This window comes from Sarcophilus harrisii, chromosome 3 (genome assembly GCF_902635505.1).
Source record: "Sarcophilus harrisii chromosome 3, mSarHar1.11, whole genome shotgun sequence".
NCBI lineage: Eukaryota > Metazoa > Chordata > Mammalia > Dasyuromorphia > Dasyuridae > Sarcophilus > Sarcophilus harrisii.
The window spans coordinates 151949346-151977310 of NC_045428.1; the positions used below are offsets into that span (position 1 = coordinate 151949346).

Sequence of the window (27965 nt, forward strand, 5' to 3'; positions counted from 1 at the left end):
CGGTCGGCGGATTGAGTCTCTGACGGCCGCCTGGGGACACCTGGTGGTCGCTGCGTCCTTCTCAACCCTCAACTAACTCGGGGAAGAATGAGGGGCGATTACGACTCGCTCTTGTTTGCTCCTAGGAAGCAGTCGTTCCCTTTCTTAGGCCTGAGGATTTCTCTCTCTTTTTTTGTGAATTGTGAACTTCGCGGTTAGGGATGGGTTTGGAAGTTAGTCTCGGCTGGCCACGGCGTTCTTCCTGTCTCCTTCCTGCTTCAGGAGTCCGCGGCCTTAAAAGCGAATTCATCTGCTAGGAAGGAGCTATAAACGTCTGCTTCTCTGTCATCCCGGGCAAACAGACCTGTAGATTGCTTCCCACAGGGCGGGCTCCGTTACGGTGGTCTGAGAAAACAACGGCGCGATGGGAGTCCAGGGACTTTGGAAACTGCTCGAGTGCTCGGGAAGACAGATAAATCCAGAAACACTGGAGGGAAAAATTCTTGCTGTCGGTATCCTTAAAATGATCATCGTGCTTTTGTGAGGCAGGGAATGTTCTGCATAATTTATAAAAAAAGAACTTTAAATTAGATCTTTTTCCAGCCTTAAATCCTACCATTGTGTTTTTTCTATCCTGATTTAGCTGTATCCCTACTTTGTATCCCTACTACTGGCCTATAATGGATACTTTTTTTTTTTTTTTTTTAAATTTAATAGCCTTTTATTTACAGGTTATATGTATGGGTAACTTTACAGCATTAACAATTGCTAAACCTCCTGTTCCAATTTTTCACCTCTTACCCCCCCACCCCCTCCCCTAGATGGCAGGATGACCGGTAGATGTTAAATATATTAAAATATAACTTAGATACACAATAAGTATACATGACCAAAACGTTATTTTGCTGTACAAAAAGAATCAGACTCTGAAATATGGTACAATTAGCTTGTGAAGGAAATCAAAAATGCAGGTGGGCATAAATATAGGGATTGGGAATTCAATGTAATGGTTCTTAGTCATCTCCCAGAGTTCTTTTTCTGGGCGTAGCTGGTTCAGTTCATTACTGCTCCATTAGAAATGATTTGGTTGATCTCATTGCTGAGGATGGCCAGGTCCATCAGAACTGGTCATCACATAGTATTATTGTTGAAGTATATACTGATCTCCTGGTCCTGCTCATTTCACTCAGCATCAGTTCATGTAAGTCTCTCCAGGCCTTTCTGAAATCATCCTGTTGGTCATTTCTTACAGAACAGTAATATTCCATAATATTCATATACCACAATTTATTCAGCCATTCTCCAATTGATGGGCATCTACTCAGTTTCCAGTTTCTAGCCACTACAAAAAGGGCTGCCACAAACATTCGTGCACATACAGGTCCCTTTGCCTTCTTTATAATCTTTTTGGGATATAAGCCCAATAGTAACACTGCTGGATCAAAGGGTATGCACAGTTTGATAACTTTTTGAGCATAGTTCCAAACTACTCTCCAAAATGGTTGGATTCATTCACAACTCCACCAACAATGCATCAATGTCCCAGTTTTCCCATGTCCCCTCCAACAATCATCCTATAATGGATACTTAATAAATGTTGATTGATTTTTATCTTTTGGACCAATGATGAATGATGGATGGTATTTGTGACTTTTTAGGATTATAATTATTCTTTACATCCTGATAACAGAGTGCTGCTTTCCATTTGTAAGAGTCGTGGATCTAGAGCTGAAATGGAACGTCATCGAATTCATATCTTCAGTTTATTAGAGACGCAGAGAAGTTAAGCGTCTTGTCCTGGTTATATAGAAAAAAGTGGAAGAAAGCTGGTTTTAAATTATTAATTATTAAGCTGGTTTTAAATTTCATTCCTAAAATAAATATAGGGATAGAATTTTCACCGCACCAATATCTTAGATAATTCTAAATTTGTTCAACTCATCTCTACTGAATCATAGGAGCATTACAACATAGCAAGGGATATCAGGAGTCAAATTATTTGGAACTCCCACATTTTAAAGATGAAGAAATGAGGGGCATGGAGGTTAAAGTAACTGTCTGACATGTCAAAGGGAGGATTTGAACTCGGGACTTAATTGCTTTACAGCCACTACTTTCTCTCCAAAAAATAGTGGGAGAGGAAGAAATAATAGGGCACTGATGCTAAGATTGAGAAGGCTGAAATGTGAGTGCTGTTGTCACTTCTGGTGGATTTTGTTTAGCACCGCAGATTAAAAGTGGGAAAATTCCTTAAAAGCGAAAAATGGCAAATCTTTATTGCCACTCAAAAAAATGGACTTTTTAGGAATGTTCATCTTTCATTTTAGTTCACTAGGACAAGTCAGTATGTAACAATGGAAACATAAAGAACACGTTCTGATTGCCTGAAAAACAAATTGTCAGATTAAGAATAAAACTAGCATAGTCAAGTTATTGATCATCGAATTGCTTAGGGCTTCCTTTGTGAAAGGATAGCCAATTTTACCAAATTTGTCAATTTAAAAAACCAGGAGGATTGGATGAAAGTTGCATAGAGGCAGGTTTAAACTTAGTATTACTCTAATAGGAATTATTCAAGAATGATCCTAAGATGTAATGGCTTCTTTTGTACTGAATGTCTTCCTGTACCAACTGGATGAACCATTTGATAGAGTAGTTGTAGGGGTAATTTTTGTAAAAGCACAAGTGGGACAAGATGAATTCTGAGGCATTCTCAGATTTTGTGATTTAATTCACTTTCAGATGACGTGTATATGTACGTGTATTTTTAAAACTCTACTGAGACATTGTGACAATAGTAAAGGTATTGGATTTGGATTTCACTTTTATTATCAGTGTTCTATGTTCTGGACAAGTCATTTAATATCTCTAGGTTTGTTTGTTGTTTTATGAATGGATATTTGTAGCATCTACCTCACAGTTGTATTGTGAGGAAACTGGTTTTTAAGGCATTAGGATACTCTATAAGTTTCACTTGTTCAATTCTTGTAGCCATCTGGTTGTAGAATTAAAAACATCTAGTTTTTAGAGCAGTTAGATGGCTCTGTGGATAGAGAACTGGCCCCGAGTTCAAATCCAACCTCAGACACTTAATAGTTCCTAACTGTTTGACCTTGGACAAGTCACTTAACCTCAATTGCCTTAGCAAAAAAAAAAAAATTTTTAATGTATATTTCTTTGCTTTCTCTTTAGAATTTCACATCTTATAAAACCCAGACTGATTACATTAATTTGCTACAAACATACTTTTTCCAGCCTCAAATAGAAGTTTTGCATTTTTAAAGTCTTGGTATAATTAGAAACATTTGCTAGCTCAAAATCTTTCAGCTCATTTAATTTTATGGATCTTCCCCATCCCTTCCCTAGTTATGCTTTCTTCCACAGTGAAGTAAGTTGTAAAGTTTAAAATTGATGTGGTTTGTATTTATTGAGTGTTACCTGTGAGAATTTAGGTACAAGTCATTCTGTGCTTCATTTGCCTTAATAAAGTGAAAGGAGTTAGATCAGGTAAACTTTAATGTCCCTTTTTATTCTGAGTCTTAATAACTTTTTTTGTTACTTTTATTGAATTTAGTTGACATGTTGTAGTGCAGCATTTTGTGAACGGGCTTGAGAACCAGAACAACATGGATTAGTCTTTGACACATACTGTCTATGAGATGCTGGACAAATCACTTGACTTTTTAGTTTATTGAGCTATTTTCTGAGATGCTGAAAAGATGCTGACCTGCATATTAATGAAATTATAGGTTCAGTCCTTTTCTCCACTACTTATTTCTTCAACAGTAATTTGTCTAAGTTCCTTTTTTATATAGCATTATCAAATTAATGAATTATTAGAATAGACTGAACTAGATTTTCAGAGGTCAGATAGTGAACATAAAGTTACTTAGAGTCCTACAAATTATCACTATGTGAGTTACATAGTAAATGTTGGTTTTATCTAGCTTCGGTACTAGTGCAACTCTTCTTCTTTTCCTATACATCTGGGAGTTATAGTAGTACCTTTGATGTAAGGGTTTGCTGAGCCTTTTTCAGGGCTCTTCATCCACCTTTGCTATTCATCTATCATCCAACTCCCACCTGTGGTTATAAGAAGCTGTAGCAAAGGCTAAATCAGGTTGAAAGTAACCAACAGACTTTGGACCATGTCTGTGAGTTAGGAGAATGTCTACTCCAAACATGTGAAGACTTTTCCTGGTAGAATATGTGAACGAGAACAGTTTTTCCAATGGCCATGAAGGTTCCTGAAACAGGTTCTTTAGAGAGCTTAGAGTTTGGTTAGACTTTGAAGGTGTCAAGGTCATCTATTCTGGGCCATTTCCAGGGATCTTCACTTTTGTCCTTCCACTGAATTTTGTTGACTAGAAGAGCAAGTGAAGCCTATGATTTTCGTCAATTCTATCTCACTTAAATCCAATTCGTGATGTCACTGATGTGCTTTTAAAATGACAAAATATTTGTTGCTTTTGTAATAAAGTGTATTTTAATTTGTTTACCAGAACACAAACAAATTAAGTTTTAAAACATTATCCTATAAAATATAATTTAATTGATTAAAATTAGGTTTTTGGGTTCTGGTTTCATGAAGGATTAAAAAAAAATTGGTGTATGGTAGCAAAAGGCTAAGCAGAATTAAAAGATTTTGTATTTAAAATGATTATGAATAAATGTTCAGATTGTAGTTGATTTCCCTTGAATGTTAAGTATATGTTTCAAAATTCCAAAAGTTTTTCCCATTAATGATTCTTACAGATATTAGCATTTGGTTGAATCAGGCACTTAAAGGAGTCAGAGACAGACATGGAAACTCAGTTCAAAATGCCCATCTTCTCACTTTGTTTCATCGACTTTGCAAGCTATTGTTTTTCAGAATTCGTCCAATTTTTGTTTTTGATGGAGAAGCACCACTGTTGAAGAAACAGACCTTGGTATGTGCAATTTCTTTTATTCTCAACTTCTTTAACTCTCATGGCCTCCATTTTTCATTCTATCATAACTATTCAAGGGTCGCCACATCTCTAGGTTTTATTATTACCTAATATTAAGGTTTAAGATGGTAAATTCTAAAATTCCTTTTTCTGATCACAGATCTATATCTATTTCTCCCATTGCTTTATTTTTTTCTGAATTCACTCTTCCTACCATCAACTTCACTAACTATTCCCCCTCTCTTCTTCTTGCCCTATTCCTTACTTCTTTTGAAGTCAGTGAAAATGATTGGCAGTGGTGAAGAAAAACAGAGAGGTGTGATTAAAAAACAAAGCAACCAAAACCAATGATAAATAATTTTTTCTTTTCTATTTTACAGAATGACATTGGAGACATTTTAGAGCCAATTTTTTTCTTTGCCATAAAATTCTATCTTTTTGTAGGCTAAGAGAAGACAAAGGAAAGATTTGGCATCCACCGACTCCAAGAAAACTACAGAAAAACTTTTGAAAACATTCTTAAAAAGACAAGCTATCAAAACTGCTTTGAGAGGCAAAAGGTAAGATCTTTGATGTATTTGAAATCGGGTAACAATCATTGTTTAACTAGTTAGACTAGGTTTAACTTAACTTTACTACATCTCCCAATTTGTATCGGACAGAAATCTATGTGCAAAACAGCATACTATATAGTGGGAGTAGTATTGTGTGATAAGTTAAAAAAAAACCCCTGGGTTTTAGGGTCTCCATTCTGCAAGTCACTTTAGTCTCTTCGAGGCTGTTTCCTCATGTCAGAGGGAGGTAAAAATAATTATTGTGTCTGTTTAAAGTTTGTTTTTAGGGATCCAATGAAATTATTTAGAGCACATTTAATATAACATTTAAAATCACATTATTGGTTATGTGAAAAATTTCCTATTTTGAGGATCCGTGGACTTTCTGGGGTGATAGATGATAAGGAATGAAGGAAACAAACACTTATTTAACATTTACTATGTGCCTGATACTATGCTTATTGCTGGGAATACAGATATAAGCAAAAAGAAATGCAAAAAGATAGGAATGCAAGGATGCTGTCTTCCTTACGTTGTATCACTTTTCCTCTTTCTGTTCCTCAGAAGCAATAGCAGAAGAGGAAACTTCTTGGAATATAATTTTAAAGAACAAGTAGACTTTTGTTTCATAAATAGCTGTAGAAGATTAGGTCATTTATGGGAGAAATATGTTGTTTTTTTTATCTCTTCAAGGGATGTGAAAGTAAAGGTATAGCTGGTTGGAAGGGTGAGGTTTTTGAATTTGAGGTTCTGATTTTTTTATCTCTTTTAAAATATTTTCTTTAAGAGATGAAGTACTTCCTAGTCTTACTCAGGTTCAAAGAGATGACATGTATGTATTGCCTTCATTACAAGAGGAGGAAAAAAATAGGTAAGCTTTTTTTTTTTAAACTTTAAAAAATAGCTTTAACTAATGCTGCAATCTTAACAGGTGTAAACCTTACTCTCTAACATAGACAAAGCCAGATAGGAATTACCAGCTCTTTTTAGAACTACATTTATAAAGTGACTCATTTAGGAATTTTTCTCTTGTGATTTGTAATGCATTATTTGTTTTCTTAGTGGAAGACTTTTTTTTTTTTTTTTTTTTTTTTTTGCCTTGGTAATCAAAGTGTGTGTAGTTAGAACTTGCAATTTGATTTTAAAATTTTCCTTAAGCTTTGATTGGAGAATATTTAATTTTTGTGACTGGTGTTCAAAAGGTCATACTTATAATTAAAAAGTCTTCTCACAAAGTGGATTGCTGTCTTGTAATTTGAACCTCAATAGAATAGAATTGTGATTGAATTTACTTCATTTTTCAACAGTTTCCAAATTTTATGAAATTTTCAGACTGTGTGTATTTGTTAGAGGGCTTATTTGGAATAGGATTAAACCCCCTAAATAATTAACATGTAATGAGTGCATAGTAAGTGAAAAGATTTGATTTTATAGCATAGCAAACTGTAGCAAAATCTGCAACTGTCTAATCATTTTATATCTTGTGCTGAGAAAACAAAATATCATATTTAGCATGTAAGAATTTTAATTGTTCTGCAGTATTTCAGACCTTGTCACTGCTAAAAGTCCTCATTTCTGTCATCACATTAGAATTATTTCAAAACTTAAAAGTTATTTTGACTACTTTTCTCTCTTCCTCTTCTTCCCAATAATCGTTCAATTCTGTCAATTCTTTAATAGTGTCTTCTGAGTCCATATCTTTTTTTTATTTACCATTGTCATATCTTAAATACAGACTCACCTAACCTCAGACTTTGACTTTTTCAATAATGGTTCTTCCTTTTATGAAATCTTACCCCTGTGAGATTAATTTTTCTTTGTCACCATTTTCATGGTGTCACACACTTTACTTGTTCAAAAACCTTAAATGGACCCCCATTGTCAAACAATTAAAGCTCTTTACCCTGATATTCATGGATTTCTGCAGTCTGATCTCAGACTGTAAACTATTTTTCCAACATTATTTGGCACTATTGGTAAATATACTTGTGGTCTCACATATTACCCACTTTTCAAAGTCCAGTTTGAACCTCACTTAATTCCACAAAACTTTTCTCTCCTTCCTTTATTATCTATAGCATTATACCATCACTCATTTATAATACATGGTCTTGACATCTATGTTTCTTGCATTGTTTCTTAGCTTTTGGATTTCTAACTTTTTATATTCTATGTCTTCCAGATAGATTATAAAGTCTTTGAGGGCATGAATCATGTATTGTCCACACCACATTATGTTGTACTGTATTATGTATATCATTACTCAAAAGTATTTAACTGGAACTATAGTTAACTTAGCGTGTGCTTATAGAAAAATATTTTAAAATATGCAAAAATTTCAATCCTTACTTCAAATTTTAGTTCAGAAGAGGAAGATGAAAAGGAATGGCAAATAAGAATGAGTCAAAAACAAGCATTACAGGTAATCAAAAATATCTTTCAAAAGCTAGAAATATTTTTCCTGGAATGGGAAAATAATCAACATATATAGCATGTATTTGTAAAAATGTTTTTAAAAATAAAAACAAATCCTTTCTCTTTTTTATGTAGAACAATATAATCCAATAAATGGATTATATACAGTAGAACTTTTAAATTTATTAAGCAGAAATATTACTATTCTTTGGTAGTCCAATTGTTTCTATTTGTGATTCAAGAACTTCTGATTTTATTAGTGATTTTATCACTTCATATAGGTTATAACCACTCTGTTTTCTATAAGTGATTTTTCTTTAACTTCTGTGACTGAAAAAAAAAATCATCTTTTGGGAGCCAACTTTATTTGTATTCACTTAAGTCTTTTTCTTGGACCACAAACACACAAACACACATGGACATTAAGTCCATTTCCTGCTTTTTGGGACTTATGAGAGTTGGTGCTCCTCTGGCAAAGTTTTTGAGAAGCCTGACTAGTAGGGAAGGTATGTATAACATGCATAACTTACTGTATGGCAGTTCATTTTGGGCATATTTATATTTTTGTTTCTCATAAGAAAACTTTTAAAAATTGAGAGTGATATGATCAGAGAATGTGGCTTATTTATATTGTGAGATAGTAAGAAAATTTATTTATATGCTCTCTTGGTATCCATGTCCTATTGAGATCTAAAACGAGTCCCTAGGACATTGAGGGGATAGCTTTTCAAGGATTTATTGGAGGACATGGACAAGGGTTGCATAGGAGTAGTTTTTGTTAGGTTGCAATCTGATTGTTGGAGGAATATTTCCATTAGTGGGATCAAAGTTCCATCAAAATATTTCTTATAAAATGAGATAAAGATGAGTAAAAACATTATTATTAATTTCTCAGAGTTAGGAAGTGCTTAAATATTAATTTAAAAACATTTTCTTATTTGACTAAAATTAATATGCCTTAGTGGATGCTTAGTAATAGAGTCAGCCTTGGAACAGGAAAGACCGTAAGTGACTTTGTGATCATGAGCAAGTAATAGCTTCTCACATTTTAGGCAATTCTTTGAGATTGTATATTGGAGATAAGCTGCCAACTTGCATTAGAAGTTGTTTCTTTATTTGAAAGCTTTATCACTGAAATAAAAAGTGATTCAATTCCACAACAATGGAATTTAGTTCCTACCAATAATATATATGTCTATATTTTGAAAATGCTAAAGAATTTCAGTTTGAAATTTTTTCAGTTATTTTTTTTGGTAGGTGCTATTTTTTCCTCTATACTTCTACAGCCAGAATTCCAGAATTGGGGGGGGGGTCCCAGCATAATAATAGGGATCCAAGTCTATCTTTTATATCTAAGGAAATATAAGAATTTATCATAATTAATGGTAGTTTGTTTTGACTTTGTGATTTTTTTTCTTCCTTATTCCAAAGATTGTACTAAAAATTAAACTTATCCCTTGAGTCAGTATTATCCTCATATATCTGTGTAGTCTTTTCTTTAGAAGTGACAAAACATCCATGCATATGTTTTGAAAATAAAAAAGGTTTAATTAAAAAAAAAAGTGACAAAACTATTGGGATGACCTTAATTTTTTTTCTTGATCTCAGGAATTTTTTTACTTTTTTTTTCATGTAAAGAGTTACATGAAACTAGACTACTTTTTTTACTTTCCATGTGGAATGTGAAACTAGACTACTTTTTTTACTTTCCATGTGGAATGTGAACAGTTATGAAATTATGCAGAAGTGAATGTGAATGAAGTAATTTAAAAAGCAAATAAAGCACTTATTTCTAAAAATTATTATAATTTCATCTCATGTTCTTGAGTATTAATTTAGACATAGCCATGGACATTTGCAGCTTTACCATGTAGTACAGAAAAAATATTTTTTCATAGAAGCATTGTTATAAGCAATGCCTTTTTTTTTTAGAAAGCAATTTTTACTTTCTTGTAGAGAGCAGAGAGCAAGGTAAAGGCAAAACTAAAATTAAAAGGTTGATGATCATCATTATAAATATCAGGAGACATAATAAATGTACGTGGTATTATTTATTTTATATTTACATTTCTTGAAAATAATTTGCTGCAAAATTTTTAACTGCTTTTGAAAGTTCAAAATGGGTCTATTTTGTGTCATGATACAAAGACCTGGTAATGACATGATACAAAGACTTGAGTTCAGATTGTTATGTTACTTTTTGTCACATGGCAATGGGCAAGTTTTTTCTTAGAAAATTGTGCATATCTTTAAGACTGTAAAATATAAGTGGCTTAGTTCTTTTGGTAGAGAAAATTTCTGTGCTGAGAATTCCCCACTGATGAAGCTATTGTTTTGGATCATTCTTGTCAAATTCCAGTCTCAGTATATTTTATATTTACAGACACATATAGAGCATGTACATCTATCTACACAAATATAATCACGTATCTTTTTATTTATAATGTGTATGTATGCCTCTTTCCCTTCAGTACAATTCTATTTTGAGAGCAAAAGAAAGTTCTCAATCTAACTTAGTTTTATGTTACTCTTGCATATTAAGAAAATTGCTTTGTAAATAATAGACACTGTTTTGTAGATACTTAATTTCACAATATTATATTTTAATACATATAGGAAGAGTTCTTTCATAATCCTCATGCTATAGACATTGAATCTGAAGACTTCAGCTGTCTACCACCAGAAATAAAGCACGAAATCTTAACTGATATGAAGGAATTTACTAAGCGAAGAAGAACATTGTTTGAAGCAATGCCTGAGGTAAAATGCATAGTATATTCATTCTTTGAATAATTTTATAATTATCCTAAAAGAAAACTAAATATCTCATATCTGAAAATTCCCATCTGTACTACTATTACTCAGAATCACAGAAAAATGAATTGACATTACTTATGAAGCATTACATATAGAACTTCTCTGTTTCATAAAGGAAAATCTTTTAAAGGACAGTTTAACATAAGGAAACCTTCCAAACATTTAGATTTTTCCTGAAGTTGAATATGCTGCCATGAATTAACTCTCACCAGAAGTTTTCAAATAATGCTCATAAGATCATGAATCCTCCTTGAATTCTCTTTGTCCAATTTCTACTATTTTAATATGTTTTAAAAATAAATTTTATCTTCTTTCATGGAGTTATAGGATTATAGATTTGGTGTAAAATCATTTGAAGTAATTTAGGCCTATTCCTTCTTTTCACAAATGATTAACTGAGGCTCTGAGTTTTGGACTTGCCCAAACTCAGCTGGGTAGTGTGGCACAGAGAGTCATTATTCTACTTACTTGTTTTTAATTCCACATTTGATTAATTTAGTGAAATAGCACCATCAATAGAACAATATAACTTATGATAAGAAATCACTTTTTAGATTTTTGGGAAAATAGAGTCATATTATTCTAATTTAAATTATTTATTTTGCTTTAAGGAATCCAATGACTTTTCAGCATATCAACTCAAGGGCTTGCTTAAAAAAAACAACTTGAACCGACATATAGAAAGTGTACAAAAAGAGATGAATCAGCAGCATTCAGGAGAGATTCAAAAACAATATGAAAATGAAGGTGGATTTATGAAGGTAGTAGAGTCAAGGAAAGTAATTTCTGAAGATACTTCTCATTACATCTTGATAAAAGGTAACAGTCATAAGTCCTTAATTTGATGGCAAACTAAAATTGTAACAACAAAATCTGGCCTTCATCTGTGAATTCTGTAGATTTCAGTCCAAGAGGGCATAATTGATGAACTTAATATATTTTTATATATTAGCATGATTAGTAAATTATTTACAATTAGTAAAATTGTTAATGGATTTCATTTAGTAGACATATATATAACTTAAGCTAGGAAGAAGACTGAGTAGGCTCATTAGTTAAGATTAAAAAGTGTATTTAAGAGTTAGCTACTACTTTTCTTACTTTAGTCTCCTTTGAAGTCATTGAAGATGGAATTCACATGTTCATTGCTGTTTTCATGAACAAAAACTCCTGTTTTTTATTCATTATATTAAATTGTGTTGTCATATTGTGACAGTACATATTAAAATCTTTTTAATTTTTTTTTAAGGCAGTCAAGCTGAGAAAGCTGAAGAAATGGATACTAAATCAGTTCTTCCTTCTTCTAGTAAAATGTGTAGCCCACATTCTTTTGATGCAAAATCATCCTCATCATTTGAGAAGCTGAAGACAGAGAAAGATGCTAATACTGATGCAGCAGCTCCTCCTTCTCCAAGGACTCTATTAGCTATCCAGGTTGCCATGATGGAAAGTAGCTCAGAAGAAGAGGTAGAGAATGAAAATACAAAGCAATTCAGTGTGAAAAAAGCATATTCTTCTGCATCAGTAGATGAAGGCTCTGTATCACCTAGATCTTTGCTAGCAATTCAAGGAGTTCTCGATGATGATGAAGATGTGAAAGCAAATGATAGGAAAAACTCTCAGAATGGAGTGTTAGAGATTAAAGAGATTCTTCCAAAAAGATCAGAAGAAAAAGATGAATTCCTTAAAGTTAGAGAAAGCAAAGGAATACAGTTTGCAACAATGTCTCATTCAGAAAATACAATATTTGAACAAGGAGATGATTGCAACATTAAGAATGAACACAAATCTGTAACTGCAATTCATTCATCAAATAATATCCTTTTAGAAAAGGATAATAATGTCTTTTTAGAAAAGGATGAATCTATTGTTATGGAAGACATAGCACCAGTAATTCACTCAGCAAATGCAGTCTTTGGACCAAGTGTTAAATCTACTTGTAAAGATAAAAAAGAATTAATATTTACAAGTCATTCTAAGAGCACAGTTAATGTAGATATTGTTGAATCTGGGGTTGAGGATAGAAAAGATTTCAAAATGACAACTAAGTTGACAAGTACAGCTTTTGTATCTGAAGATAAAGAAAACCCTGAGATTCCTGAATTAGAAAAAGATATTTTCATATCCCCAACTAAGAGTGATTCCTCTGTTTTGCCTGTTTCAAATAATGAGATACAATATAAAAAAAAACAGTGTTTAGAAACTGAAACTAACTCTTTACTTGAAGTAAATAATTTACAATTAGTAAATGCCCTTTCAATGACAGGAAGTCATCTTCTTGCTTCAGAAAACACTGTAGCAAATTGCAAGCCTCCTGAAAATGAGGATTCACAGAAACTTGTACAAGATGGTAAAAAGAATGAATCTTTAGGTCAAGAGTTAATATCAGTAACATCGGAGATTGTGGAATTAACAGAAATGGACTCAGAAGAAGAAAGCGAATCTGATGGTAGGTACTTTCATTTTCTTTGACCTTAGTAGTTCTTAATAGGGAGTTTGAAAACATGTTGAAATAAACATCTTATAATTATGTTTATTTCAACATGTTGTCCATATCTCTTGATAATATTAATTCAGTTCAGGAAACTTATTACCAATGTTCTAGACTCTGGGGATATGACATGTATAAAAATAAGTAAATAGAAAGTAACTTAAGAGAAAGAAAAGGCAACAGGTAGGCAAAAGGCATTTATTAAGTGCTTGCTATGTTAGATACTGTGCTAAGGACTAAAGGGATCCAGAAAAGCTTGTTGTAGAGAAGGTGCCTGAGTTGGGCTTTGAAGGAATCAGTTCTAAGAAATAGAGGCATGGAGGATACAAAACTTGGGGAATAACTAACAAGCTTGTGTGAAGGGGAATAATAGAACTCTGGAAAATTAAATTGCAACTGAGTTTTCTTTTCAGAATGGAATTTTCAAAAAAAATAGAGTATTGGTTGACTTAATTTTTATATCTATATAGTACTAAAATTAATATTTGAAAATTAGATGAATTAATTTTTAAATGCTTACCTAAAATATTTGATCCCAATTTGAAAACAGACAAATTTACAAAGTCTTTTCTATTAGTATGAGAGAAATTAGTATTCATTTCTTAAATTTAATGCTTTCTGATTAAACTTTTACTATTGAATTTCATTGCTTTTATTGATGGATTTGTGCTTTGAATTTTTATGGTCACTTTATTAAAAAAAAAAAAATTGGAAAAGAACTTTATCTAGTAGTGCCAAAGAGGTAAGTTCTTAATCAAACAAGAGATAGAGTTGATCACAAATGATAAAGGTAATTTCAGTTACATGAAATTGAAGAGCTTTTATGTGAACAAAATCAATACAGGTAATGAAGGAAGAAGGCTGTCAGTTGGGGAAAAATATTTGCATCATATTTCTGATTAAGGTCTCATTCAAGATATTTAGGGAAGTAACTTAAATATGGAAGAGCAAGTATCATTTTCTTTTAAATAAGTATTTAAAGGGTATCAACAAACAATTCTTGAAAGAATTGCAAATTATTAATAGCCGTATGAATCAAAATGTATCAGAATTTAAGAAGAAAATATTTTGGGAAAACTTTTACAAGTAGTTTTTAAAATTATTTCTTTTGTCATCTATTAATGCTGCAAAAAATGACCCCTCATTTTGGAACAGGTAGTTTCATTGAAGTAGACAGTGAAAGTAATTGTGATGAACTTCAGGCCGAAGTATTCAGACCTCTCACTGACCATGGAGAAAACTCAGTTACTGAAGAGGGGACTGTAGACCCCGAGAGAAAAGAGGCTGTTGAGGCCCCTGAAAACCTCCTAAAAGATTCTTATGAAAGCATGGAGTCAGCCAAGCAGCCAAAGGAAGAGATTGAAAAAGGAACAGATGAAATGATTGATGAATGGCAAGATATTAACTTGGTAAATAGTTTAATTGTATTTTACCTTACTATTAAAAACTTCAAGTAAGTACCAGTTGATTTTCAATGACTTGTTGGAACAATACAATGTGATATTTGTGTGTTTCTTTATTTCTTTTTGTTAATTATCTCCATTTAATGTAATGACTGTGTCAGTGATAGGCTCAGCTTTTTCTTGTGCTTTATTTAGTGAAATTATGCCAGAAATATTGATTTTATTCCTAAAGTTATGTGGAATTCCTTGTAAGGTGAAAAACCATGTTAGTCATTGTGGGGATTTAAATTGTCCAACTTAGAACAAAATAGACTGAGTCAGAGCTCTAAATCAGTGGTACTTTATTCAAGGGTCCACAGCTCCCTCTAATGAATGGACGTCAGATCTTCCTCATGGTCTGAGATACCATCCCTTCTTCTAGGATCTTGTTTTTAGAGTTTGGTGCCCAAATATGCAAAAGCATAATGAAATACAGAATCTTTTTGGTTGATAGACCTTGATCTTGAGGATCAAAAATGACATATCAGCAGGGGATAGGGACAATCACAGGTTGGCACCTTCACTGACTATGTAGTCATAAGATGGTCACTTGCCCATGTTGGGCAAGAAAGAAAGGTCCAGAGGTATAAAAATAAGTTAGAGGACTTTCCATAAAATAGAGTCATCTTTATCACACTGAGCTTGGATACCATGGCAAGGAAGAACAAGAATAGAGGGCCCTCTAGTTAGCTTCTTATGATTAAGCAAGTAAAATTAGAAACTGGAGTTCACAGCTCTGATGCCAAATATACAGAACTTGTAATCATTATAGAATCATACTGATTATAGTAGAGCAGGAGCCCAAATGAATTATTTTTTGGATAATTTCATTTAAAAATATATATAATATATGATATATATATATATATATATAACATTTATATAGTATTTATTATGTGTCAGGCATTGTGCTAAGCACTTTACAATTATTAAAATTTATCTAGTGCTCTAAGGTTTTATATTAATAAATATTAAATTTAATATTTAAATATTTTATCCTCACAACAACCTTAGGAGTAAGTGGTATTATTATCTCTAATTTGCAGATGAGGAAACTGAGACAGGTTAAGTGATTGACCTCAAGTTAGCTATTAAGTATTGAGATTGGATTTGAACTCTATCTTCCTTATTCCAGGTCTAGCACTCTATGTATTGTACCACCAAGTTATGTTAAATTAGATTTATGTTACTTAAAATATAATTCATATGCAGGAGGAATTGGAAACTCTGGAGAACAATCTTTTAGTTGAACAGAATTCTCTGGAAGCTCAGAAACAGCAACAAGAACGGATTGCTGCAACTGTAACAGGCCAGATGTTCTTGGAAAGTCAGGTAAGTTTATTCTATTGTAAAGCTTCCTTTAACTTCTGATATTTTTAGTTCAAACAGTAGGTATTTATTTAACACTGCTATATTACATTCATTGTGCTAAATATTGGAGATATAAAGGTGAGGCAGTACCTGATCTTAAAGAGTTTATGTTCTACTTTTACAACATACAGGGAAGTAGTGACTCGAGAAAGGATCTTTGTTCTATATGGTTACAAGCATGGTGAGTAGGGCCATAATGCAGTGGATTGTCATGGCCTTTTCAATAGTAGTGGCAGTATTGATTTGATTATTTCCTTAGTAGGAATTGAAAAGCTATGGCAACCTGGGATAGGTTTCTGAAACAGTGGCGAGGCAGTTATTTAGGTGTACATGCTAGTAAGGCATTGGTGTTTTGGTTGATAGTGGGATAAGGCATGTTCTGGAGGTCTGGGACTGATTAGAAACGGTTTAGGTTTTAGCATTACACCAAGCAAATTTGGGCTATAGTATACATTAAAGCTTAAGTAGGTTGGTGGAACCCAGAAATGTAGGTCCAGGGGCTTATGGAAATGAAATGATCTTAAATCACAATGGAGAACATTGTGGCAGGTAAAGTTCTGTTATCCCTGCTATATATTTTCTGAATAAAAATCCCTCAAAATGTTTTAAAATAATTACAATAGAAGAAATTGAGTTGATATTTGCTTATGAAAATTTCTCTTACAAATTGCATTTTTTGAAATATTCCCATTTTCTTTAAAAAACAAAGTTATTGCTAATAACATTTTCTTGCACAATTCTTATTGAGGTATAGATTAGTGGTTTTTAAACTGGGGGCCATGGAATGAACCCAAGAGAACTCTCCCAGGGGGCATATTGATCAACTCATTGCTTCTATTCCATTCACAGCTCCCAAAGTCAGACATGGGCTTGTCCTTAACACAATTACAATATCCTTTTCACCACTTTTCACCCTCTCTGCTCCTACCAAGGGCTTTCTATTTGGCTCTTAGGCTTGGAACCCAAGGGAGATTATTATCTACCTGAATCCAAATATCTGAAGCAACTATGCATACAATTGATCAAGTTTTATAATGTTATTATTGGTGTTGTAGTACATGTATGTTATTTGTAAATATATAAATATTGGGGGGCATGCTCTTTTTTTTTTAAATGACAAAAGTGTACAATCAAAAAGTTTAGAGGCAATTGGTGTAGATTTCTAGCATTTATTAGGAGACACGGTTTGGGAAACTGCATTAAATTAAAATTTGTATTTCCCTGAGTACAAACCAAACCAATACTTTTTAATAAATCTCTACTGCATTCTTAATCTCAATAGGAACTTCTAAGATTATTTGGCATTCCTTACATCGAGGCTCCTATGGAAGCAGAGGCTCAGTGTGCCATTTTGGACTTGACTGATCAGACTTCTGGAACAATCACTGATGATAGTGATATTTGGCTTTTTGGAGCACGACATGTGTATAAAAACTTCTTTAGTAAAGACAAGTTTGTAGAATATTACCAGTATATAGACTTTCATAATCAACTAGGTAAGACCTTGAAGGGTTATGGTTTACATATTTGTTTGTTCATACTAGTTAGGCATTCATACTAATACTTTGCAATGCACTGCTGGAGAAGGTTAAAAAGCTGAGATTAATGTTTTATTTATCTTTGTAAGAACTTATAGTTCAATACCTAGAGATGAAAGTTATACATAGGACTGCCTTTTAAAAAAGGTCTTCAGGCTTTAACTGTAATTTACTTTCTAGGGACTGATGTGATGACCAAGGGTTTATGGTGGCATTGTATGTATAAGCTTTCATAAATTCATACATTCATGATCATAGTGTTTGGAACTATATTTAGGGAAAAAATTGGAAAATGAGAATATTCAGGCTCTCATTTCAGTTTAAATAATTGACTAGTTAGATAGTAGGAATTGTGGGAGTCATATTTAGAAAACTCATAGTTAGACCTTGGCGGAAGCCAGAGATAGTAGAATTAGGTGAACAGGTTAATAATACTAATTCTCTTAGACCTCTGAACCCTGTATTTCTGGAGCTGGTGTACCAAGAATTTATAGTTAAACTTTTTGTAAATAATATTAAAGTGCTTATTTGATCAATAAGTTCTGTTTTAAAACAGTAAATTAATATGTTGAAGAAATATGATTGTGTTTAGCATAGTGTCTTCTATGTAGTAGTACATGATGAATAAATGTTAATTGATTTCTGTTATTCTATAGGATTAGACCGGAGCAAACTGATTAATTTGGCCTATTTGCTTGGAAGTGATTATACAGAAGGGATACCAAGTGTTGGTTGTGTTACAGCTATGGAAATTCTCAATGAATTCCCTGGACGTGGCTTGGAGCCTCTCTTAAAATTTTCGTGAGTCCTTTTTTATTATGCTTTAAAAAAAAATGGCATAAAAAGGCCTTTTTACTGATGATTTTTAGCTAAAAAAGAGACAGAGGGAACATTGAGAACATAAGCATAACCAGTGTTGCTTAATGAAATTTTCAAAGATTACTGTTATCCAGGTAAGAGATGGTGCCCTTGTTTGGAGTTATGGTCCCAAGGAGGTGGCCTTGCTTGAATGGTTCCAGAGAGGTATTGTTTATGTCATTCTTCATTTGTGGGTGCATTTTGTGGGAGGGAGAGAAGTAAGTTGGATGAAGGTGGGCCTCTATAGTCTTTTATAATGTTCAAATTAGTATCTGGTGTACAATACCTTAGAAAATTTCTCTCTCCATACAGGTTGCCTTACATTCATTTTGCTGTATATCATTTGGGGAAGCTAAAGTTCCAGTGGCATAATTTAATGTCTCCTAGACTGATAAGCCTCTAGTTTTTGGAGCAATATCAGGGTCTTTGTAGCACACAGAATCAAGAAAATATATGACTCAAGATTTGTACGAGGTAGCTATTTGTGCCTAGCTAATTTTAAAGATTCATAATTAATATCACTTTATATCAACTCTCACCTTATCCTGAACCTAGCCTTCAAAATATATGAAGCTTTTTGGATTATTAGAAATAAATATTGAACCTGGAATATTTGACTAATAGACTTTAGGTTTTTTTTATTTACTTAAAGAGTCATAGTGTTCTAGATAATCTCTAAAACCTCATCCAGACTAAAATTTTAGAATTCTGTGTCCTACATAGAAGTTTTTATTTTCAGTTTGGGTCTGCTACTGAATATTTATAACATACTTTCATGACCAAATGTAATTTCATTTTCTTCAGTGTGTGGTGTAATCTAAAGTAATATAAAGATCATTGGATTTAGAATCAAAAGGTCTAGAATCAAATCCTAGTTCTGAAAATCTTAACTTGTTATAAATGGATCACAATTTCTCTAAATCCCTCATTCTGTAAATTGAGGATGATTATGTGTCTTATTTCAATGTTTTCACAAGGTTGTTTTTTGTTACTATTATTTTATAGACAGGCTACGTAGTAGATTAATATAATTTAATGTCTCATCGACTGTGTATTTCTGTATATCCCATTTAACTTAATAAGTAAATATCTTTTAAGAAATTTTTTAAAGAAATTTAAATATAGTTTCTATCTGATTTGTTCAAATTTCTCTGTCTTATGATTCTAATTTTCCATTTTTCTTCTGAAACTTTTAATCCATTAGATAAATAACAAAGGTTGATTAATTATCTTGTAATGTGATCTTGACAGGATGGTTGTTGACTCTAAGCTAATTTTTTTTCCTGCTTAAGTTGGGAGCTAATTGGGTTATTCTTAAATTCCCTCTCATTCTCATGGTGGGGCTTTTGTTTAGAGCTCAACTCTGCTAGAATCAAAAGCCCAGGAATTTTACAGTACCACTTTTCAAATTTTCTGACTTAATTACTTGAGAAAATTTTGCTATTAACAGTAGACTGTATGTAAAAAGAATTTGAGGTTTTTTTGGTTCTGTTTTAAAGTCTAACATGTATATTAATGTTTTTTTTTCTATAGCTTTAGATTCATTTTTACCTTAAAAGACACATTAACCTTATTTTTAGAAGTGTAATTTTCTGTTTTGCTTTTATAAAGAAAGACAGTAATTGCTCACTGTAAATTGCAACCTTAGCTTAGTTAGATTAAAAAAAAAAAGTATCATATACTTTAGAGCTGGAAGGGACTTTAGAAATCATTAGGCCACTACCATAATTTTATTGATGAGAAAACAAAACCTAACGGGTAAGATGATGTACATAAGACAGTAGAAGCAGTTAGTAGCAGTTAGTAGGCTTCAAGCCCAGACCCTCAAACTCCAAGGCCATGCCCTCTTTATTATACCATGCTGCTTCTACTCACTTTTTCTTCCTTTGTTATTTCTACTCTAATATGTTTTATTAGTGGTTAAATTTTATAAGTGAGTGGGTTAAGTTTCATTAGTAAATTTAAATACTTATTATCTTATTTCTGATTGAAAATCCCTTAAGCACAGAGCACATTAGTGGAAATTTGTGTATGAAGTTATCAGATCACATATACTGTCATGTTTCTAAGGAAGGCAGATATTGACAGGGAGAGATAATTTGCAAAATTATTGAAAGATGATTTTATGTTTTCCTTTTAGTCAGTAAATATTTTAATTTGTGATTGCTACTTGTCTTGGGTTGGGTTTGATAGGTAAGCACTTTTATTTTAGGAAAAGAAAGGCTAGATAAATGGTGCCTTTTATATTTTAGATCCTCACCTTGCTGCAGAGAGTGAAATGTATTTGCTTTTTAAGCACTATCCAAAGTGAGAATAAATAAAATCTGAGATGGCAAAATGATGCAATACATGCATTATTTACAGATACAGTTTTCTTGATTTTTTTTCTCCCTTAGTGTTGTGGGGTAGAATAAATATATTATGAATGTTGAAATATATGAGTATGATGGGTATTATATTTTATTTCTTACCTTCTTAGTGGGGGAGTGCTGGAATGAGAGAATTTGGAACTGGAAAGAAAAATAAAATAAAAAATGTTAATAAAATAAATATGCTATGATTTATTGAGTGTTTTATGGATAGTGTTTTTCTTTATTCTTCAGAGAATGGTGGAATGAAGCTCAAAAGACTAAGAAAATAAGACCAAATCCCCATGACACCAAGGTGAAAAAGAAATTGCGACAGTTGCAGCTTTTTCCTGGTTTTCCTAACCCGGCTGTTGCGGAAGCTTACCTGAAACCTGTGGTAGATGATTCAAAAGGAGCATTCTTATGGGGAAAACCAGATCTTGAAAAAATTAGAGAATATCCTTTTGCTACTTAAAATATAAATAACAGAACAAAACATCAAATTTTTAGATATTTTAAATTCATATAAAGTGAACTTAAATCAGTTTTTTTTAAAAAATTTTTACTTAAGATCCTCATCTTACTGCAAAGTAGGTCCCTTCTATATTAAAATTTTGAAGTGATATTGCAGATGTCAATATTAGTCTGAGTACAGTTTATTCTTAAAAAAAAATGGAAAATAGTGCTAATTTTGTTTATATTACTACCAATGTACCTCCCTGAGAAAAGGAATAGTGATAAATTTATTAGGGATATACATATTCACAAGACTGTTATGCTATTAGAAAGAAAATGGTAGCAAATGTCTTGGACTCATCTAGCATATTTATTTCTTATTTGTACTAGGCATTGAGATTATTCATAGAGTCATTGGTATAGAACTGAAAATATCCTCAGAATGTCATCCAGGTCAAGCACTTCTCTTTTTTATACATGAAGAAAGTAAAATCACCTGTTCAAGGTGATATATCAATTGACAAGTGGATGAGCAAACCATTATTGTTGTAGTCTTGAGTGACCCTGAAAGTATATCTTTAAGAATCCCTGTTTCTGGCTATTTCAGGTCAGTTCAGTCTGTATCTTCTTTCAGAGAGGAATTCTTAGTTGTGAGGCAGCTCCAAATATATGTTTTAAATACATTTTAATCCTTGCAACAGAATATATGCCTTAGTCATTTATTTTTTCTTTTTAGAGTTATTTTAAATTTTGAACCTCAAGGTTCATACTCAGGTTTAAATACGAGAGCTAGAATTTGAACCCAAGATCTTTGATTATGAACCCGACTACTGTGTAGGTTCGTTCATACGTCAAAATTATCCTTCATAACTAATGCCTTAAGTGTTGTTGAGTTAGCTACCTACAGAGAAAAGGCTTAAAAAATATTTATGGATAACTACATGTTTATAACTAAACATGGATATCTGTGCCATGTTTATTGAATTGTCATTGTCAACCCAGCATATAGGCTGATGGGTATTGACTCAGTTTAATATGTAAACAATTATAAGGAAAAGTTATAGTATTCATTTAATTATCAGTTAAAAAGAATATGGTCATTATTCATTTTATTAAATCAGAATTGTATAAGCCATAAAAAATGCCACAATTTGTTTCCCTAGTATATTGTTTGTATTTGTAAAGCTTGCTTGGGCAGAGTTAAAGGAAGCATTCCTCAAGGAGACAACTGGAAATTCAAAGGAAGCTTGTTGTCAACCCTTGATTTTTTAATACCTACAGAAAGATTGGTATGAGTCCTTCATTCCTTTCAGAGCATTGTTTTTTTGTTTGTTTGTTTTTTTGCTTTTCTTTAATGGAAAATCTGTATTTTGATATAGTATTTTCAATTAGATCTGTTTTATCTGAAAGGATATTAACTAGAAAATGATACCAACTACTTATATTTTGCATCATACTTGGCTTATATATTGGCTTATTTATTTCTTGAGCTTATTATTGTAGTTTTGTAAGCTATGGATTTTAAAATGTAATTGTGATTTTAGTTTTTAATAGTTTAAATTTAATATTTAGAGTATAATTGTGATTTTATCTTGTAGAAGTTCCTCTTGATCACTTTGGGGTAAAAAAAAATTTCTTTAAAGCAATTTTAAGCCTTAACAGTCTGCATGTTTTGTCAGCGTTATTTTGGCTGGAACAAAACAAAGACAGATGAATCTTTGTTACCTGTACTAAAACAGCTGAATACACACCAGGTAATGATTATAATGGACTATTTTACTGGTTTGTAACTATGAGTAGAAAGATCAAATCAGTCCTAAAGAAATTTAATTTAATTTTTAAATTGATAAAAATATCACTTTACTATTCTACATTATTTCATTGACTACTTGAGACAATGTGGCATAAGAGATAGAGAACTGGACTTGGAACCAGGAAGACTTTCCTGCTTCTGATACATTATAAATGATCTTAGACAAATCATTTAATCTTTCAGTGTTAAAATTCAGGCCATGTATAAAAAAAATGAATAAAGATAGAGTTTAACATATGAGTTTTTTTTTTTTTTTTGGTAGTTTTCTAAGTTTGTGGCTTGGCAGGGATTTATTTTTTTTTATTTTTCAAAATACATGCAAAGATAATTTTCAACATTCACCATTGCAAAACCTTGTGTTCCATATTTTTCTCTCTCCCTCCCCACCTCCCCACTTCCCTAGATATCAAGTAATTCAATATAGGTTAAACATGTGCAATTCTTCTAAACATATTTCCACATTTATCATGCTACACAAGAAAAATCAGATCCAAAAGGAAAACTATGAGAGAAAAAAACAAGCAAACCAAACAACAATAACAACAACAAAGATGAAAATACTATGTTATGATCCATGTTCAGTCCCCATAATCCTCTGGGTGAAGATTGCTGTCTCCAATACAAATCTTTTGGAATTGGCCTGAATTGCCTGAAAAGAGCCAAATCCATCATAGTTGGTCATCACATAATCTTGTTGGTGTGTACAGTGTTCTTTTGTATTTAGCATCAGTTCATGTAAGTCTCTTCAGGCCTTTCTAAAATCATCCTGCTAATTGTTTCTTGCAGAACAATAATATTCCATAACATTCATATACCATAACTTATTCAGCCATTGAGTTTATATCCATAATAACATAAGATTTATAACTTAAATATATTCTCATGATTTTCTGGTTCCGAATTCTGATCTAAAAATGAGCAAATTTAGGTCGAGAGAAGAGGAAATTTGTGTAGAGAAGGGGGTTCTTATCATCGTCCCTGACATTATCCCATATAGATGTCTTATGAATCTACTTTATAAGAGCTATTTATTAAAAATGAAGCTTTCTTTATGAGACTTTGTAATTTTACTGTGCTTAAAATCAATCCATAATTGTGACTTGATTCAAATAGATGTTATTTTCTATAATTTTTGCTTTTTTTTTTTTAAACCAGTTATTTTTAACATTCATTTTTTAAAATTGTGGATTCCAAATTTTCTCCTCTCCCACCCTTCCCCCCATACATTGAAAATTCAAATTCTTACAAAACATTTCCATATTAGTCAAGTTGCCAAAAAAAAACAAAACAACAAAAAAAACAAAAGAAAAAAAAACAAGGTAAATATAGAGAACGGGAGTTTTGCATTCAATTTATCATTTTTTTTTGAAGGTTGTTTTTCTTGATGAATCCTTTGAAATTGTCTTGGATCAATGTCTTGATCAGAGTAGCTAAGTCTTTCACAGTTGACCATTGTTACATTATTATTGTTGCTAGAATTTTCTTGTGAATTTATGTGGTTCTGGGTTTTTTTTCCTTAGGGAGCTCATTTATGACTTGTTCAATTTCTTTTTTCTAAAATATCTTTGAACCACTCATTCTCTAGGATTAGATTTAGTTTCCAATGAATTTATTATTATAGGGGTTACTGCTCTCCAGGTTTGCACTCTGATCCATTCCCAGGAAGAGCCTTTGGTTTTTTATGATCAAAAGTACTTCTCTCTGCATTGGAAGGAGAGATAAGGTGAACTTACAGGAATATATGAATTATTTTTCTGTATTATTTCTGTGTTTCCCCTATGACCTGTATAATATGTACAGGCTCATATTTACTTGAGCACATGGGCAATGAAGTTGTCAAATAGACACAGTCCTATGCCAAGTGTCTACTCAAGGCCTCCTGTAATCTCTTTCTGACAAGGTGTCCAATGTCTCTACTGTTTCTGGCTTGAGAGCTCCTGAAGATGCTGCTGTTGCAGCTTCCAGAGCCCACAACTCATGTGGCCATCACTGAGACATCCTCCCTTCTGGTGTCACAGATCTCTCTTTATAACCACCTAAGTTATCTTGGGCTGGAAAAATGTCTCACCTTCATCTTTTTGTTGGTTTTCCCACTCTGGAATTTGATTTAAGGTAATATTTTAAAGTTGTTTTTATTGGCGTGTTGGGAAAGCTTGGCTGTAGTGCTTCCTCTACTCTGCCATCTTGGTTTTGCTTTGTATTAGATGTTATCTTCAAGAGGAGATTACATGTATTTCACAAGAAGATTATATGATAACTGGAGATAGAATGTAGTTGAAATAACATCTAGTACTTCACTAATTCTTGCTAAATTTGGAGACAGTTGTTGTTTTGATAATGGTTCTCCCTACCTCACCCAGGGCAGAAGTGCAGCAGGCATTCAGGGGCCAGATCCTTCCATCAATCTGTACAGAAGTTTTGACCTGCTCTATTTCTTATTTAGGCAGGTTCTCCCTTCCTTAAGCAGTTGGTGTTTTTATTTTCCCAGGGAGTTACTTTATTTGTACTGACTTAATGCAGATACACTATTGACTTAATATACTGCAGTTCAGAAATCCTTAACTGAACTAATTCAATGAATGGCCTCAGTCTCCCTGGTAGCAAGGATTACAGGTGTATGCTATCTACCATGTCCGTTGGCAATGTGAGGGATGTAGAAGACCCTTGCCCAAAATGACTACTCAGAGATCATTCAGTAGAAGGCAGAAAAGTTGTTTATTGAAAACCGGAGGATGAGCTGTCCCATCAAGAGATAAGAAAGAGCAAGCTCGCGGTAGGAGGGCTAAAGAAGTAGTAAAGATACATAGCTTTTATACAAGAAATTACATCACAAGAGAGCATTGAGAAGGGGAGAGAGAGGCATCTAATTGGTTGTTGTTATTTGGGGAGATTGGAATGGAAGGTTTCTGTTTCCTAGAAATCTGATTTCTAGGAAACAGAAAATCAGGCCTTCAGGCTTAATCAAGTAGATAGTAGTCCAGCTAATAGACTAAATATTGATAAATGTCACATATTGATAAATGTCATCAGCTCAGGTTAAGTAAATATGTTTATAGCTGGCCAAGGCTCAAGTAAATGTGGGCCTGCACATTATACAGGTCATAGGGGAAACAGAAATAATACAGAAAAAGAATTCATATATTCCTGTAAGTTCTTCACCTTATCTCTCTCTATTCTATACAGCAATATATATATATATATATATTTTTTTTTTAAAGAAGTAATCAAGCAAATTCATAGAGAAACAATATAACCAATATAAAGTGTTCCCAAAAGATATTTAACTTTATGTTCTTTGTGAGAGGAGGACTGCTTTGGTTTTTAGAAAATGTGCTTCTTGGATAATATTTGAGATGACATCCAAAGAAAAAGTGAATGGGAATACATCTGGTAGGTGATGTGTATATAAACAAAGGTCTTAATTAGCAGTCAGTGCAGGTGCTGTCAGTAAAACCTAGAAAGTAAGGGTTTTTTTTATTTTTGTTTGTTTTTTTGTTTTTGATAATCAGGAAGACCTAAAAAACAAGATCTACTTTAGAGAATCTACCTATGATAGAATTGACTCATTTGAGAGGCAACAAATTATTATTTTCTGAAATAGTAATCAGGTATCTTTCACTAGTAGTCACATTATCTTTCTTTGGAGTAGATAGTCATAAATTTCACTTCCTTCTCTGATTTCTTTTTGTTTCTTCTTTTTTTAGACACAGCTCCACATTGATTCTTTCTTTAGGCTGATACAACATGAGAAACAACATGTTAAAGGAATTAAGAGCCAGAGACTCAACAGAGCTGTGACATGTATGCTCAGGAAAGAAAGGGAAGAAGAAACTAATGAAATAGAAGCATCTACTGCTGCCATGGAGGGAGAATTTAAATCGCTTGAAAAAACAAAGGACAAAAATGGGAAGAAAAACATAGAAAGTAAATTGGAAAAACATCAAAATTTAAAAAGAAAAGTATTTTCCACTGCCAGCCTGGAGAATAAATGTGGTGGAGGGGGCTTTGTTGGGGAAGCTTATTTGTCAGACTCATTTGATGTATCTTTAGGGGAGGATTCTGAAAGCACATCTTCAAAAAAGGTCAAGAGGGGAAAACCTACTAAGCAATCAAATATTGTCCCTTCAAGTTTTCAGGAAATAAGACAATCTAATCCTGAGAAGAATGAAGAAGGGACTAGCAGCTCTAGTGATGAAGATGGAAAAGGAACACAAATGGTTATGGTGACTGCTAAATCTGTATTTGAGAAAAGAAAAGGAAAACAAAGAAATGTAAGGGGGAAGAAAAGAAAAACATAACTTACCTATCTTTCTGTCTGTAGCTGTGAAAACCATATTGGGGAATAGATAAAGGGCTGGCCCCAGAGTCAAGATGACCTGGATTCCAATCCTGCCTCTGATACCTATTGTGTGACTTTAGGCAACTTACTTGTTGGTACCTCAGGCAACTATTTAAGATTTGAGTTTTGGAATAGTTGCTGGTCTGCATTGGTAGAAGGATATATATATATATATTTTTTTAACCATGAAATCACAGGTCTGGATTTAGATACATGTATCTGTATTTATAAAGAAAGAAATCAGGTTAATGAAATTTCATGATGAATTTGTTATAGAGACAAAATAAAATTCAACAAACTCTAATTTATGTTTTAATGTTTTGTTTTTACATTTTTAATGATATTAAAATTTTTTGTGGCTTTGTTACATGGCATTTCTCTCTCATTCTGGTCTGATGGAAATGTGCCTTTGTGTGTGTGTGTGTGTGTGTGTGTGTGTGTGTGACTGAATTTTTTCCCCTGACATTGTCACTCCATGTTTTCATTCATCTCATTATTCTTAGATGTCCATGCTACTACAAGACCTTAGCCTGGATTCACATTCTATTTGGACTGTCATTCTTGGACAGTGGAAAAGAGAGAGCCTTAATAGTTGTGCGAAAAATAGGATGCT

The 27965-nt window shown here is 32.7% G+C and overlaps 1 protein-coding gene across 2 annotated transcripts; it reads left to right on the forward strand.

Moving 5' to 3' along the window:
* On the forward strand, positions 1-27656 carry LOC100917758 (DNA repair protein complementing XP-G cells). Of its 2 annotated transcripts, none has more exons than XM_031958691.1 (15): positions 1-491; positions 4735-4910; positions 5355-5470; positions 6252-6335; positions 7826-7886; positions 10496-10639; positions 11308-11515; positions 11946-13145; positions 14343-14596; positions 15842-15961; positions 17283-17496; positions 18195-18339; positions 21000-21200; positions 22870-22954; positions 24914-25847. In XM_031958691.1, the coding sequence occupies exons 1-15, from the start codon at positions 404-406 to the stop codon at positions 25004-25006; spliced, it is 3189 nt and encodes a 1062-aa protein (XP_031814551.1). In that variant the 5' UTR covers positions 1-403; the 3' UTR covers positions 25007-25847. The 2 variants fall into 2 exon arrangements, with proteins under 2 accessions (XP_031814551.1, XP_031814550.1); XM_031958690.1 differs by lacking the exon at positions 24914-25847 and adding an exon at positions 26718-27656 and having other exon boundaries at positions 3-491.
* The last annotated feature ends 309 nt before the right edge of the window (positions 27657-27965 follow it).

Bases quoted from the DNA above. Each gene is read 5' to 3' on its own strand.
- LOC100917758 (XM_031958690.1), top strand. From the start codon at position 404: ATGGGAGTCCAGGGACTTTGGAAACTGCTCGAGTGCTCGGGAAGACAG. The intron at 5,471-6,251 runs GTAAGATCTTTG...ATTTTCTTTAAG, and splicing joins ACTGCTTTGAGAGGCAAAAG to AGATGAAGTACTTCCTAGTC. The intron at 11,516-11,945 runs GTAACAGTCATA...TTTTTTTTTAAG, and splicing joins TCATTACATCTTGATAAAAG to GCAGTCAAGCTGAGAAAGCT.